At 49.2% G+C, this 16,605-nt stretch overlaps 1 protein-coding gene across 2 annotated transcripts in view; it reads left to right on the top strand.

Moving 5' to 3' along the window:
- ERGIC1 (endoplasmic reticulum-golgi intermediate compartment 1) overlaps positions 1 to 7,536 on the top strand; it is a 115,964-nt gene extending 108,428 nt beyond the window's left edge. For both annotated transcript variants that reach the window (XM_055554711.1, XM_055554712.1), the window contains exon 10: positions 5,660 to 7,536. In XM_055554711.1, coding sequence (XP_055410686.1) covers positions 5,660 to 5,767 — 108 coding nt within the window. In that variant the 3' untranslated portion in view covers positions 5,768 to 7,536. The remainder of the gene's footprint in view (positions 1 to 5,659) is intronic.
- The last annotated feature ends 9,069 nt before the right edge of the window (positions 7,537 to 16,605 follow it).

The following is a 16,605-nucleotide window of genomic DNA, read 5'->3' on the forward strand; positions in this document are numbered from 1 at the left end:
GTCTGTCCTGCACATTTTCTACAGCCTTGGCAGCCTGAGAGTCATTTCTACTGTGAGGCTACTTGATAGTGTCAGTGGGCATCTTTTAAACCTCTCTTAGCTCAAGCTAGTAACATTGTGTACTTCCTTATTGCGCCGCCATTAAAAGCAGCATTAGTGCACCTTGTCAAAAAAAAAAAAAAAGAATGGCATGGGCTACGTTGTATAAACCACACTTATTTTTACAGCCACACAGCTTCTTCATGAACTTCCCTGACAGAGACTTCTTACCTCAGGATATCTGATATGTAAGACTTAACAGAGCTGAGAAAACAGAATAGAAAGAAGCCATCCATTAAAAAAAAAAAAAGAAAGCCATCTGTACATGCAGATGAGGACTGAGGGGAGCCTTCAGGTTGGGGAGAAGCAGGTGGGAGAACTGAAGAAAAGCAGACCCCCTGTAGCCTCCCAGACCTGGGTGCTCCTCCCGCTTGCCCACTTGGTATAGCTGTGTGACTGTGGGCAAGTCATTCCGTCTCTGAGCCTCTGTTTCCTCACTATGAAAAGGCACTCAGCCCATTTGCCCCACCACTTGCCACGATGGAGTGGGAAAGCAGAGGAAAAGTGCTGTCTCATAGTAGGTGCTGAACAGAGGGGGCAGTGACGGGGAGGGTTTGGGGTTTTTGTGTTTTTGGCTTTACCACATGACGTGTGGGATCTTAGTTCCCTGACCCGGGCTTGAATCCACACCCCCTGCTTTGGAAGCACCGAGTCTTAACCACTGGACTGCCAGGGAAGTCTCCAGGGTGCTGGGTTTTTTGCAGCTGCAGCCACTGTAAAAATGGAAAGGAAAAGGCTCCACTCTCTCCCCCCAGCGCCCTGGAATAAGGGGTGCAAGTGGGAGGTTCGGCAGGCATGACCCTATGGCTGGAGATCACCACACCCTCTCCTCCCCGCCTCTACTCCCACCTCTCCCAGCTCCAGTCATCAGCTTCCCTTCCGCGACAGCCCCCACCTCTCTCAGCCACAGCCTCGGTGTTCTCATCTGAGGCTCCAGCCTGACTGCCGCCGCCAGCATTTGATGGGACTCTGATTCATTATTTATTTCCTCAGACTGTGCCTTTTCCCCGAGCCCTGCAAGCTGGGCTGCCTGCAGGAACAAAGTGAACGAACGGTTCCCAGGCACTTCCAGTGGTACATCAGGCAGCTGGACAGAGCCTCCTAGTGGACCCCGTTCACAGATGAGAGAAACTGAGGCTCTGGGAGGTCCACTGGCTTTCCCAGCCAGGATTGCAGAGCTGGGAGCTGCCCCCAGGAATGCTGACTCCGGAGCCTGGTAGAACAACAGAGGGATTCAGGCCACCAGCCAGTGTGGTTGGAACGTGTCCTCTTCATATTATAAGTCATCAAGAGCCATGAATAAAATGTCAAGGGAACACACACACCCCTTCTTCTTAAGGTAGACTAGCTGACTTCATTCTCCCCACAGTGGAAGGGGGGGGCAGCTGGGGGAGCCACAGGGAGGAAGCGTCAGCCTGAAAACAGAGGGGCATTATGGATGGCTTCTGATGGAAGCAAAGGAGCGTGCGTCTCCCAGACTCACTGGGGCCTCCGTACTGAACTGTCCTCGTCTCCGTTTCTGGAGTGGGCCTGCTGACCGGAGCGGGCCTGCTGACCAGAGCGGGCTCGCGTGTGCCTGCTGGGGTGGCCACTCCCAGCTCAGCAGCCCCGCTCTCCCCTCCCCTACCCCCACCCCCGAGGTTGTTCCCCTGCCTAAAGGTGGGAGATGCAGGAGGCCAAGGGAACAGGCAGTCAAGGGGAGGGGGGGGTGTGACATGGGCAAGCCCATAGCAGTCCTGACATGGGAAGGGATGGGGATCAGCCTTCCTGTTTGTAAAAGTTAGGAAACTGAGGCTCAGGGAGCAATGGGAGCGGCCTCCAACATCCTGAGTCTGGTCCTCCACCCACCAGCCCCTGGCCCATACCTGGAAGAGTGAGTTGTCTTTGCCCCCTGCCTGGGCTGTGGAGTCCTCCTCCTCCTCTCCTGGGACATTGATTTATTCATTCATTCTCTCACTCCTCCTCTGCTCTTTCTCTCTCACTCCCTCCTTTATTCAGTGAACATATCCTGAGCCTATGTAGCTCCGGCTCTTCTGCTGACTTCTCTCCCTGGGGCGTTCAGGACAGTGAGCTTTAAGCCGTAGAGTTGGGGTAGGGCATGGGGAGTTAAGGGGTGCTCCTTGCCTGGCCCAGGCCTGAAAACAACGTCTGTGGTCTGTGGTGCTTTGCCTCCAGGCGTGTTCTTCATGACATACGCTTCTTGCAAACCTGTTTGCATCTGTAGAATGGACCTCTGAAGGGCTTGGGACCTGAGCAACTATAAAGAACTATAGCAACTATAAAGAACCTGCCTGCAGTACCTGGGACATCCTCACCGCCCTGTCCTTCCGTAAATTGCCTTGTCCTTTGCTTAAAGAGTCAGGTAGAGAATGGAAATTTAGCCCCAAAGACCTGCTCTGGGGAGTAAGTGATATTTTATATGTTGTTCTTCTTAGACTGGGTCGCACAGTCGGACATGACTGACATGACTTAGCAGCAGCAGCAGCAGGCTTAAAAAAATCTCAGATCTTAGCAACAAGGTCGGAGCCTTCCAGTCAATTGGAAGGTGAGATGAGGTCCCATTTACTGAGCACCTACTGAGTGCTAGGCATTCCAGAGGCATTGCCTACAATACAATCATTGGCAAAGTAGGAATGGTTTGCCCATTTTGCAGATCAAAAAACTGGGGCCCGGGAAGGCGCTCTCGTGCCCAGAGTTAAAAGGTGACAGCCACGAGACAACTCAGCTTCCAAAGGCCAAGCTCTTCCCGCTGCCACAGCCAGGAAGGCCGCTGCGGGCTCCTCAGTCCTTATCTCCCCACCTTGGCCGTGTACCGTGAGGAGGCTCACGCCTCCCAGACTCCGCACTCACAGAGGCCCGGCTCTCCCAGCTCTGCAGAGCAGCAGGCAGGGGAACGAGTGTCGTGGACATGATTCGCTTCATTTTCCTTTGTGTTCATCTTGGGCCCTGTCCCCGCTCCCGGGTCAGGGAGATGCCAAGTCACCATGCTCCCTTCCATGAGGCCTTTATCTCAAGAGCTGGATCCACCTGCTAACACGTGTGGTTGGTCATTCCCCCCCAACCATCAGCCAGGTCTGGTGAAGCCGTCATCTTACCACCAGCAAGGGAGGGCCCAAGTTTGAAGGCAGACAAACTATCTGGTGGAGCCTCATGGCTGCATTTGCATTTCAGACGTAGAGACCTCCTGGGGATGAGGGTCACGGCCACAACTGACCACCCTCTAGGACGAGTGCAGACGTGGCAGGCTCCTGGTGCTGGGGCTTTCTGTGGCCACCATCTGTTGAAGTCCAGGGAGCCCTTCAGCCTGGGAGCACCCCAAGACCCTCTCCTCACGACCCCTGCCTCACCTCACCCTCTGGATGTGCGGAGGTGGGGCGCTCCAGCAGACCAGAGGCAGAATTAGGAAAGCGGGTGGCCGTGGCCACGTCAGGCAGCGGCTAGATTCTCTCAGCCTCTGAGGACTGTCCCCCTGAAGATGCCAGAGCTTCCCCTCAGTTGACTGGTGGCCAGCACCTGAGTAGACGCAGGGTAATGAGGGACACTGGGCTGCAGCTGCAGTGGATGCCCACAGAGCCTGCCGTGCTCCCAGGGCCTCAGTTTCCCCGCAGCCCTGCATTTGCTCCTGTGCCTCGGTGCACGTGTTGTCTCTGCTCTGGGCCAGCCCCGTGAAAGCAGCTCAGTCTGGGTGCCAGGTGTGTGTGAATCATCACACACACAGGCTCCAGAGCGTGCAGATGAATATAGATATGTGTGTGTGGTTATTTTTTATTTTTTTATTATTTGCTCCATTGCACTTAAGTCACATTTTCCTATCCTCTGATCCAAGCTCTAAAAGCTTTTTGTGGTATAAAATTGCCCATCATCTGATCCACTCTACCGAAATAACCCAGCTTCCCTGCCGTCATCTTCCTTGAAAAGGGGCCCTGCGTCATGCTCTGAGGCGGGCGGGGAGAGGCCTTGCCCGCTGAAAACACTTCATAATAATCCCCCCAGCACCCCCATCCTCCTCTCTCCCTGGGGGGCTGCTCCGGTTTCTGGGGCTGTTATTACTGGAATGCCAGCTGCTTGCTTACAGCTCATCCATACAGACCCGCTCTGTCTGTCTGGGCCTCACAGGCCTCCGCTTAGCTCATCTGGTGGAAATATAATTTCAAAAATAAATGCTGGTGCGATGCACACTTCCCTCTTGCCTCCACTGTGTCTCCTGGCCTCGTCCACGTGGCACCGAGGACCCAGGAAGGCACTGCTGTCTCCCAGAATCCTCCAGTGCTCAGCGGCAGGGGCCTGCAGGGCGGCCCAGCGTGGCTTCTCCTGAGCCCCGTGGTCATTTCCCTGCTTAAATGTGGCATGGGGGGAGAAGTGAGAGCTCGGGAGGCAGAGACTCGGCTCTGGCATACCGTTGCTATGTGACCTTAGACAAACTCTTTCCCTCTCTGGACCCCATGGGTACATAAGAGAAGAGGTGCCTCCCTCCAGGGCATATGGCGTGGTGGGTAACACTGGTTTTATGAATGATGTAAGTATGTCTTTAGGGAAAAAGTACATTTAAAGTTTCCTTACAAATCTTTTAGGCACTTTGGTTTCTTTGATAGCCCCAGAAAGCACTCATAGGTAAGCCAGGACATTTTGAGGCTAATGTAGCATTATGTTGATGCGTAATAAGTAGGAGTCCTGTCAAATTCAAAGCAAAGTGAGTAATTCTGTGAGGTGGGCTGTTCATACCTGGGAAGCAGCCAAGGGTCATGTTTTGAACTCCAGTTTGATTCAGATGGTAAAGAATCTGCCTGCCATGCCGGAGACCGGGGTTCAAGCCCTAGGTCGGGGAGATCCCCTGGAGGAGGGCATGGCAACCCACTCCAGTATTCTTGCCAGGAGAATCCCATGGACAGAGGAGCCTGGAGGACTACAGTCCATGGGGTCACAAAAGGAGTTGCACACAACCGAGCGACTAATACTTGTGACTTTTACTTTTCAGCCACTAAATGCTGTGGCAGTGGGCGAGTGACTGAGTGGCCTGCGCCTCAGTCTCCGCGGCTGCACTATGGGTGTAAGAGTAGTGCTTCCCTCTAGAGCTGGCTGGGGGTTCAGTGAGGTGGGCACATCAGCATTCCAGGCCTGGCACGGAAGGGTGTGTGAGTGCTGTCTGCTTTGCTGCAGTTCTTACCTTACTATGTGAATTGAGGAAGTACAGACATACAGGTGACGTTCATGACCATCCCCTTATGACAGCAGTTTTGTTTTTGTTTTTTTTTAATTATTTCTTTGGCTGCTCTGGGTTTTAGTTGCTGCGTGTGGGATCTAGTTCCCTGACCAGGGATCGAACCCCCACATTGCAAGGAAGGCAGATTCTTAACCAGTGGGCCACCAGGGAAGTCCAATAATTATTTTTATTATTGTTTTTATTTGAGCCCTGGGTGTGTTCCACATCCCACTGGTTACCATGGGGTGGACATAACGGGTCAGAGCATCAGTACTTGCTGAGCTCTTCATCTTGTGATTTAGGGAGGTCTGGCCATTGCTCCCTTCCCCACTGACCTCTGACCATTCCCCCCACTTTCAGATCTGTGCCATCATTGGTGGGACCTTCACTGTGGCCGGCATTCTGGACTCGTGTATCTTTACAGCCTCGGAGGCCTGGAAGAAGATCCAGCTGGGCAAGATGCATTGATGACCTGCCCAGCCCCACGGCCAAGGACCCGGGAGACCACCAGCCCTGCCCTGCACCCCGTCTCCTCCTGCCCTCTGTCTGGCCCAAAACCTGGCTGTGTCCCAAAGTGGGGGTGAGGGGAGGGAGGGGGTGGCTCCTGGGTTCGACGCTACCTCTTTTCCCCAAGTTTAATTTTAGATAAATTACACTGCCTGAAGTTGGGGCACCCCTTTCTTTCCCTGAGGAGCCCCAAGACCAGAGACAAGGCCAGGACAGCTTGGGGACACACTCCTGGGAGAGGTGCAGTCCCTTCCCTGTTGGGGGGAAGCCCAGACCCATGCTGATCAGCTCGCAGCCAGGCTTTGACAATCTCGCAGCCCTCACGATTTGGTCCCACTGGCCACTTGGGTTCTCTCCTGGGCAGGCAGCCTGCAGACCTGGGCTCCAGGTTCTGGGCAAGGCTGCCCAAGGGCACCTCCCACCTGGCTCCTTCAGCAAAGTACGGTACTTCCCAGGCAGGGCCCTGAAATGTGGCGCTGTAGATGGAGCCCTTGCCTCTGCTCCATCCCTTCCTGCCTGACCTAGAGCCCAGGCCTCAAGGCCCTCTCCCACGCCTTTCCTTTCCTACCCAGAAGCAGAAGTCCAGTGGCAGGGCAGCAGCCTGCATAGACTCAAGTCTGCCCACTGGTCACTGGGTGCTTGGCGACTTCCCCTTCCTCTCTTCATCTCATTCCTCTGCACCCCCTGCCAATGTGCCTCAGCTCCCATGCTGTGTGGCCCCAGCATGGCTTGGTGGAGGGGCAGGCTGTGACTGGGAAGTCATCCTTTGAGGACTAGACATGGTTTGTACATCGATGTCCAGATGGGAAGCATCATTTTCTGCGACCCTAAAGTAATCATGTCTTGGCCTTTCCCAGATGGCTGCCAGGGGTCTCAAAGCCTTAGGTGGGAGAAGCCAAGTGGACCAGCCCATCTCCCATCTTAGCACGTCCACCGTGGGCTCCCAAGGGTGCACAGTGCTTGGACCTCTCTGAACCCAGCTGTGGCCCGCCTGCCCCACCGAGTTCCCCGTTAGCTGGCCACACAGCAGCTCAGCCCTGGTTCCTGGGGTGGCTCAACTGTTCCTCACTGGCTCCTGGGCGGGCCCCCACCCACTGCTCCCCCTTCTGCTTCCCCTTTAGTCCTGGAAGGGAGGGGCCGCGGTCCAGGCACGAATCCCACCCAGGGAATTTTAGGTATGCCCCTCTGTCCCAGCGAGAGAGCTGCCCACTGTTTTCCATTTATATCAAGATTGTTTGCATACTTTTGTAATTAAGGGGAGTGTCCAGTAGAAGGCATTTTTAAATTATCTCTATGGATGGTTCAAGTCTCTGCCTTTTGTGATTTTTGGCTCTAGATTCCAATTAGAGAAGCTTCCCTTTGCATTTGAGTTGATGGATGTAAGTGTAAACTGTATTTGGTTATTTCTGGTATCTGTGGCCACTCAGATGGATTTTTTTTTTTTTTCCGCATTCACTTCCCCTGTTACAAAAGGAGTCCCTTGGGTGTGTGAATATGTGTGCCTGTACAGAGTGGGCAGGGCAGGGTGGGGAAGTGTGTGGCATGCACGTGAATTGAAATCCCACGTTGATGCATTTAAAAAAAAAAATCCTTGAGGACATAGGGGATGTCAGTTTCCTATGGAAGAGACACCTCTGACTCATAAGGAAAATCTCAAGGGAAAAAAAATGTTTTAGTTCTTTCCCCACTCATTGGGTTCAAATAGATTAAAAGGCTGATTTTCAGAAACATTGCTGTGTGTTACTTTTGACTTGCTTATGGTTGGGTAGCCTGGAGCCTGGGATCGAAGTCAGAATGGAATTTCATTCTAGAGGAGAGAAGCTGGGAAATACGGGGAATATCTGTGAGCATGATCAGAAAGTCAGGAACCCTTCGATTCGATCTTCCTTTATTGAATCCCTACAGAATGTTCCGCAATCGGCTACTTTCTTTCCTCTTCTTTTTTTGAAAAATTTATTTTATTGAGGTATTTGAGCTTGATTTACTATGCTGTGTTAACCTGATCTACTTACTTTCCAGTTGCATAGCCTCAGTTCAGGTCCTTAACCTCAAGGCACTGTTGCAGAAATTAAATCTATAGTTTGTGCAAATAAATTTTGCACATGTATGCAGGGAGTGGTACATGGTAAATTTTCAAAAACAGTACTTGTTCCACGTAGGTATTCCCAGATCAAGTAAGGGAGACCCCTCACCAGCAGTAAGAAAGGGACTTGGATGGACATTTGCCCTTCCGCTGCCCAGTGCTTCAAAGCCTTCTCTGCACGGACATGGATGAACATATCAGAGATGAGTGTGAGAGCGCACCAGTCTGCAAGAGACTCTTCACGGACCCTCTCTATTCTCTCTGTAACACTCTGTGTGACATTTGAGTTATTGTGACACGCACAGCTAGTGACCAGGAGTACATGCCCACCGTAGTCAGAGGTATGGGCTTCCCACATGGCACTAGTGGTAAAGAATCGGCCTGCCGGTGCAGGGGTCTCAAGAGCCGCAGGTTCAATCCCTGGCTCAAGAAGATGCCCTGGAGTAGGAAATGGCAACTCACTGTAGTATATTTGCCTGAAAAATTCCACAGACAGAGGAGCCTGGCGGGCTATAGTCCATGGCTGCAAAGAGTCAGACACGACCAAGTGTACACACAGACAGAGATGTGTTCCCAAACCTGTTTGTGCCAGCTGGGCTTTGTGCTGTAGTGATGTGACTTAGTTAACCGGTGAAATACGATCAAAAAATGAAAGGATTGAGGAAAACTAAGTTGAATACTTTGGAGAGATCTGGCAAAGGTGAGTTGCCACCCCCTCCTCAAAATGCCTCTGAACTCAGGGAATACCCTGGCAGTCAAGTGGTTAGGACTCCATGCTCCTACTGCAGGGGTCGTGCAACTACCCTCTCCCCCCCAAAAAAGACCCCACCAAATGCAATGTGAAGAAGATGACTGAAAAGGGTTGGGGGAGGACAGTCCTTGAGGATTCTGCATCCACATTGAAAATCTGTAAATTCTTATTCTACAGTAAAGAAAATGAAACCTGGAACCCTGGGATTGGTTTTTGTAAGGACATAGTTTACAAAAGGAGGATAAAGGAGAACTCCAACAGAGGAAATGCAAAGCTCAGTGAAAAGCTTTGCTTAGAGTCAAAAGATGGGCCCAATGTTTTGTGTTATTTTTAGCTTTTTATTTTATATTGGGGCTTTTCTGGTGGCTCAGATGGTAAAGAATCTGCCTGCAATGCAGGAGACCTGGGTTCGATCCCTGGGTGGGGAAGATCCCCTGGAGAAGGGAATGGCAACCCACTCCAGTATTCTTGCCTGGGAAGTCCCAAGGACAAAGGAGCCTCTTGGGCTACAGTCCATGGGGTTGTGAAGAGTCGGACATGACTAAGCAACTAACACACGGCCAGTTAACAATCTTGTGATAGTTTCAGCACAGCAGAGCGACTCTGCCATATGTATACATGTATCCATTATCCCCCAAACTTCCGTCCTGTCCAGGCCTCAATGTTGAGCAGGGTTCCCTGTGCTACACAGTAATTCCTTGTTGGTTGTCCATTTTAAATATAGCAGTGTGTACATGTCATCCCAAACACCCTAACTATCCCCTGCTGCTGCTAAGTCGCTTCAGTCGTGTCCGACTCTGTGCGACTGCATAGACGGCAGCCCACCAGGCTCCCCCGTCCCTGGGATTCTCCAGGCAAGAACACTGGAGTGGGTTGCCATTTCCTTCTCCAATGCATAAAAGGGAAAAGTGAATGGAAGTCGCTCAGTCGTGTCCGACCCTTAGCGACCCCATGGACTGCGCCCACCAGGCTCCTCCGCCCATGGGATTCTCCAGGTGAGAGTCCTGGAGTGGGGTGCCATTGCCTTCTCCGAACTATCCCCTAGTAACCGTAAATTCATTCTCTAAATCGGTGGGTCTGTTTCTGTTTTGTAAATAAGTTCATTTGTATCATTTCTTTTTAGATTCTGCATATAAGGCATATCATGATATTTCTTGTTCTCTGACTTCACTCAGTATGACAATCCGTGGTCCATCCATGGACATGTTGCTGCAAATGTCATTATTGCATTTTTTGAGTAATATTCCATTGTATATATGTACCGCATCTTTTTCCACTCCTCTGTCAGTGGACACTTAGGTTGCTACTGTGTCTTGACTGCTGATGTGTTTTATGTTGATGAAAAAAAACCTTTAAGGTAATGTGTGTGTGTGTGTGTGTGTGTGTGTGTGTGTGTGTGTGTGTTTAAGCTGCTTGGCATGCTGGATCTTAGTTTCACAACCAGGAATCAAACCCATTGCCCTCTGCAGTGGAAGCATGGAGTCTTCACCACTGGACTGCCAGGGAAGTGCCTGGTGTCGTTTTTATGATTTCTGAACCAGTTCTTTCTGTTACCTAACCAAGTGCAGACTATAGTGTTTTCATGGGAGAGGATTTCTCAATCAGGGCTTATGATACAAACCCAGAGTGGGCTGGGTGATGCTTGGGGGCTGTGCTGTTTCCAGCAGAAATGGATTCTCCTGGGGAGGTGCCGCAGCTGCAGCAGAGGCGCCTCAGTGAGGAGCTCACGGGAGCTCACATGCCGAGTCCATGCTGCTTGGGGGCGGGGCGGTGCTGGGAAGCTTGGGCTGAAGTAGGCTGTAGCCGTGGGGCTTAGAAGTGGCAGCTGTGTAGATAGGTTCTATAGCCGAACGTCACAAGCTTGTTTTTGGTTCTAGCTCAAAACAAATGGCAGGCCACTGGCAAGCCTGATCCCTTCTTAGGAAGCTGGTCCCTTAGCCGCTCCAGCAGATAGAAGCCAATGTGAGGGGCCTGTGTGGAGAACTTTCACCCAAGAAGCTCCCCTGCCCCGCCCCTCCCAGCAGTTGTCCTCTGTCAGTTCTGTGTGATGAGGTCATGCACTGTATTCCGACCAAAATGAGTAATTTTTATCTCAACTCTTATAGTAATAGCTACCAATGGTTCAGGCCTTGTCTTTCTTAATCCTCACAGCAGTCCTACAAGGTGGCAGCTGCCTCCTTTTTAAAGGAGGACACTGAACTTAGTAACTCATCTGGGGCACACAGCTAGCACGTGGTGAAGCTGGCATTCAGACCCAGGCTCGCACGCCACCGGGGTTATGGAGGATTGTGCGGTTCTGCCTTTCTACCCATAATCCCTGTCGAAAGAGTAAACTGACTCCTCCCCCTCAAGAGAGGGGCTGGGAACTGCAAGTGGGGAGGGTACTTTTGGTTTTCTATTTTCTCCCTTTTAAACAGCCTGCAAAGGAAAGCTGAATTGAACACTGGGGGACTTGATTTTTTTTTTTTAATAGTTTGTATTAGAGCTGAGGTTTGTTTGTTTATTTGGCAGCGGTGGGTCTCAGCTGTAGCACACTAGATCTTCGATCCTTTAGGTACATCATGTGGAATCTAGTTCTCTGATCAAAGGTGGAACCCAGGCCTCCTGCATTGGGAGCATGGAGTCTTAGCTACTGGATCACCAGGGAAATCCCATAGGGGGATCTTCTGCAGCAAAAATTTTAAACCCTTACAACATGATTTTAATTACACAGATAATACATGCTCATAGCCCCACTGGAGGAAATGCAGAAAAGAGCAAAAAGGGAAAAAAGGAAAATTAAAGTCACCCATTATACCTGAAACGAACACAACATTGTAAATAAACTATAAGCCAATACATTTTTTAAAGATCAAGAGTGAATGAAAGTAGGATTAAAAATAAAGTCACCCATAATCCCACTCACTAATCAGGGATCATCATTTTTAATACTTTTGTGATATTCTTCCATAAACAAAATGGAATCATGCTGTTAACATTATTTTGTAGTTTGCTTTTTTCCTCATGTAATAGACACCTTCCTATGTTAGTGGATATTCTCATTATCTTATTGGCTGCAAGATAGCAATAATGATTAGGTATCTGATAGTGGATGGATCATGCTCCCATCTCATTCAGAACCTGTTTTCTCACCTGTAAAAGGGACACTTTAAAGGATTGTTTACTAGATTAAATAAGGTAATGTTTATAAAGCACAATGTCTGACAGTAAATGCTCAACCTAATACAACAAGCTGTATTAATTCACTCATTTAAGAAATAATAGTTTCTTGGAATTTCCTGGCAGACCAGTGGTTAAGACTCCACACTTTAACTGCTGAAGGCTTGGGTTTGATCCCTTGTCAGGGAACTACAATCCCATGAGCCACATAAAGTGGCCAAAAAAAAAAAAAAAGCAAATTATTTCTACCATGTGTTAAGTGGTTACTTTGTGCCAGACAATGTGCTAAAGATTCACGGAATCCTGACACCAGACTCAGGAGGTGGGGACTCCTATTATTCCCATTTGACAGATGAGGAAAGTGAGTGACCAAGAGGCTAAATATGTCACCCAAAGCTCCCAGGCCAGTAAGTGGTGGAGATCCAAACCCAGGCAGTCAGAATCCAGGACTCTCACACGTCCCCACCACATTACTCTCTGTCTCGGAGGCATAAAAATGTTCCCCTGGCATTCCCTCTGAGCCAGGCACCATGCTAGATCCTAGGGCTTCATGCCAGTCTCTGTGCATGTTTCCAAGGTAGGCATGTGGCAGGATAGTAACCTTCTATCTATTAAATCTATTAAATTCTATTAAATCCTATTAGAACGGCAGAACCTCAGTCTTTTGTCATTTTATCTAGTGATGGCCCTTAATTCTTTTGAGCCATAGGAGGCAGAGGCTTCCCACATGGCGCTACTGGCCAATGCAAGAGACATAAGAGATGTCAGTTCGATCCCTGGGTGGGGAAGATCCCCTGGAGGAGGAAATGGCAACCCACTTCAGTATTCTTGCCTGGGAAATCCCTTGGACAGGGAAGCCTGGTGGGCTACAGTCCATGGGGTTGAAAAGACTCAGACATGACTAAAGCAGAGGGCAGAGGGTGGGGATGAAGAAATGGCTCTCTTCTCTGGTTGATGGTAACTATATCTTGATAATCTTGGGTTGTAACGATCTACCTTCACATGGTTGCCCCTCACCAGTGAGGCCCTGCTCTCCTTTGGAGCAGGGACCAGATTTCACTCCTTCCTGTATCTCTTTGCTCTAGCCCTAAACTTGTGCCACCATGTAGGTACCACATACATGGCAAATAAATTAATGAGCAACTGGATGCATGTGTGGGTAAATGAATGAATGTGATAGGGAAATAATGAATGAGCCAAGAAGGGGCCACTGAGCCAGTGAATGAATGAATGTATGAATGAACAACTTCTTGGGTGCTTGGGTCTGATGAGCGCTGTAAGGGCTGCTCTGAAAACTCTATGACCATCTATGTGCACTCAGTCATAATGGCATTTGCTTCCGCCTTGCCCATTGGAAGTGACTTCCTTTTTACCCCAAGCTTTATTGAGATATAATTGAACTATAACATTCTGAATTTAAGACGTACTGTGTGTTAACTTGATATACCTACATATTGCATCATGATTACCACAGCATCAGTTAACACCTCCAACACCACACATAATCATATGTGTGTGTGTTTGTGTGTGTGTGTGTGTGTCTGTCTGTCTGTCTACCAGGAGTGGAAGGAGGAACTCTGGCACGACCAGGCGGGGTGAGGTGGGGACAAGGTGGGCAGGGGTGGGCGGGCCCAGGGTGAGTCGGGCAGGGCAATGGCTCCAAACCCGCAGGGTCGCTAGTCGGAAGAATCCCAGCTGTGCTACCAAGTTTTTAAAGACTCACAGAATTTAAAAAGGGAGAGCGAGCACAGCTTCAGTTGACACGAGCACACTGCACGTGTTAGATCAGACACAGAAAGCTTACAGTTTGCATCTTTGGGAGTTAATGGCCAAAGTGTGATTCTGGTGTGGCCTTCCCTTAGGGCCATTGTGGAGCAAGGCCCACAAAGAGGCCTCTGCTCTCTAGGAATAATCTCTCTGCCTGCATGCTCAGTCTGTCCGACTCTTTGCAACCCCATGGACTGTAGCCCACCAGGCTCCTCTGTCCACTGGATTCTCTAGGCAAAATACTGGAGTGGGTTGCCATTTCCTCCTCCAGGGGAATCTTCCTGACCCAGGGATCAAACCACATTGGCAGGCAGATTATTTTACCACTGAGCTACCTGAGAAGCCCTTAGGAATAATAAAGTGAAGTGAAGTCACTCAGTCGTGTCTGACTCTTTGCGACCCCATGGACTGTAGCCTACCAGGCTCCCCCGTCCATGGAATTTTCCAGGCAAGAGTACTGGAGTGGGCTGCCATTAATAGCTGGTTGTAATTGAGTGCTATGTGCCAGACACTGTTCTAAACACACAAAACCGGGTTAACACACTTAGTCTTCATCACAATTCAACGAGTCATCTACTTTAGATCATCCCCATTTCACAGATAAGTAAACAGGCTCAGAAATATGGAGGCATCTCCCCAAGGCTCAGCAACTTGAAGAGCCACTTGAGTTCATGTGTCATTCTACAACCCCAGCTTTTCTAAAAGACTGGGGGGAAGTTTTGCAAAAGACAAATGGTTGGTTTGTAATGTCCCTCAAACATTGGTGCACCTCAAAGTCTTTGGTGAGGGGAGTGCTTGCTCTAAATTCAGAGCCCCTGACCCCAACCTAATACTGTCTGATTTTGTAGGGCTGTAGTGGAACATGAAAATTTGCATTTTGAACAGATATAAACATCTGAATGCAGAGTTCCAAAGAATAGCAAGAAGAGATAAGAAAGCCTTCTTCAGCCATCAATGCAAAGAAATAGAGGAAAACAACAGAATGGGAAAGACTCAAGATCTCTTCAAGAAAATCAGAGATACCAAGGGAACATTTCATGCAAAGATGGGCTCAATAAAGGACAGAAATGGTATGGACCTAACAGAAGCAGAAGATATTAAGAAAAGATGGCAAGAATACACAGAAGAACTGTACAAAAAAGATCTTCATGACCCAGATAATCACAATGGTGTGATCACTGACCTAGAGCCAGACATCCTGGAATGTGAAGTCAAGTGGGCCTTAGAAAGCATCACTACGAACAATGCTAGTGGAGGTGATGGATTTCCAGTTGAGCTATTCCAAATCCTGAAAGATGATGCTGTGAAAGTGCTGCACTCAATATGCCAGCAAATTTGGAAAACTCAGCAGTGGCCACAGGACTGGAAAAGGTCAGTTTTCATTCCAATCCCAAAGAAAGGCAATGCCAAAGAATGCTCAAACTACCACACAATTGCACTCATCTCACATGCTAGTAAAGTAATGCTCAAAATTCTCCAAGCCAGGCTTCAGCAATATGTGAACCGTGAACTTCCTGATGTTCAAGCTGGTTTTAGAAAAGGCAGAGGAACCAGAGATCAAATTGCCAACATCTGCTGGATCATGGAAAAAGCAAGAGAGTTCCAGAAAAACATCTATTTCTGCTTTATTGACTATGCCAAAGCCTTTGACTGTGTGGATCACAATAAACTAGAAAATTCTGAAAGAGATGGGAATACCAGACCACCTGATCTGCCTCTTGAGAAATTTGTATGCAGGTCAGGAAGCAACAGTTAGAACTGGCCATGGAACAACAGACTGGTTCCAAATAGGAAAAGGAGTACGTCAAGGCTGTATATTGTCACCCTGTTTATTTAACTTATATGCAGAGTACATCATGAGAAATGCTGGACTGGAAGAAGCACAAGCTGGAATCAAGATTGCCAGAAGAAATATCAATAACCTCAGATATGTAGATGACAGCACCCTTATGGCAGAAAGTGAAGAGGAACTAAAAAGCCTCTTGATGAAAGTGAAAGAGGAGAGAGAAAAAGTTGGCTTAAAGCTCAACATTCAGAAAACGAAGATCATGGCATCCGGTCCCATCACTTCATGGGAAATAGATGGGGAAACAGTGGAGACAGTGTCAGACTTTATTTTTTTGGGCTCCAAAATCACTGTAGATGGTGACTGCAGCCATGAAATTAAAAGAGCTTACTCCTTGGAAGGAAAGTTATGACCAACCTAGATAGCATATTGAAAAGCAGAGACATTACTTTGCCAACAAAGGTCCGTCTAGTCAAGGCTATGGTTTTTCCTGTGGTCATGTATGGTTGTGAGAGTTGGACTGTGAAGAAAGCTGAGCGCCGAAGAATTGATGCTTTTGAACTGTGGTGTTGGAGAAGACTCTTGAGAGTCCCTTGGACTGCAAGGAGATCCAACCAGTCCATTCTGAAGGAGATCGGCCCTGGGATTTCTTTGGAAGGAATGATGCTAAAGCTGAAACTCCAGTACTTTGGCCACCTCATGCAAAGAGTTGACTCATTGGAAAAGACTCTGATGCTGGGAGGGATTGGGGGCAAGAGGAGAAGGGGACGACAGAGGATGAGATGGCTGGATGGCATCACCGACTCGATGGACGTGAGTCTCAGTGAACTCCGGGAGTTGGTGTTGGACAGGGAGGCCTGGTGTGCTGCGATTCATGGGGTCGCATAAGAGTCGGACACGGCTGAGCGACTGATCTGATCTGATCTCAGTGATTGTGAAGAAGCAACTCAGCCAATTGCATTTAAAGCACCACGATGTATAATCACCCCGATCATTTGCCTAAACAACCTCTGAGGAGGGTAACAGGGGCCAAGTTTTGAGTAGGAAAGAGACTATTAATAATGTACCTTTAAAAAGAACAGGTGGCTTCCCTGGTTGTTCAGACTATACAAAATCTGCCCGCAATGCGGAAGACCCAGGTTCGATCCCTGGGTCGGGAAGATCTCCTGGAGAAAGGCGTGGCAACTTATTCCTGTATTCTTGCCTGGAGAATCCCCACGGACAGAGGAGCCTGGTGGGCTACAGTCCATGGG

This window comes from Bubalus kerabau, chromosome 18 (genome assembly GCF_029407905.1).
Source record: "Bubalus kerabau isolate K-KA32 ecotype Philippines breed swamp buffalo chromosome 18, PCC_UOA_SB_1v2, whole genome shotgun sequence".
Taxonomy (NCBI): Eukaryota; Metazoa; Chordata; class Mammalia; order Artiodactyla; family Bovidae; genus Bubalus; species Bubalus kerabau.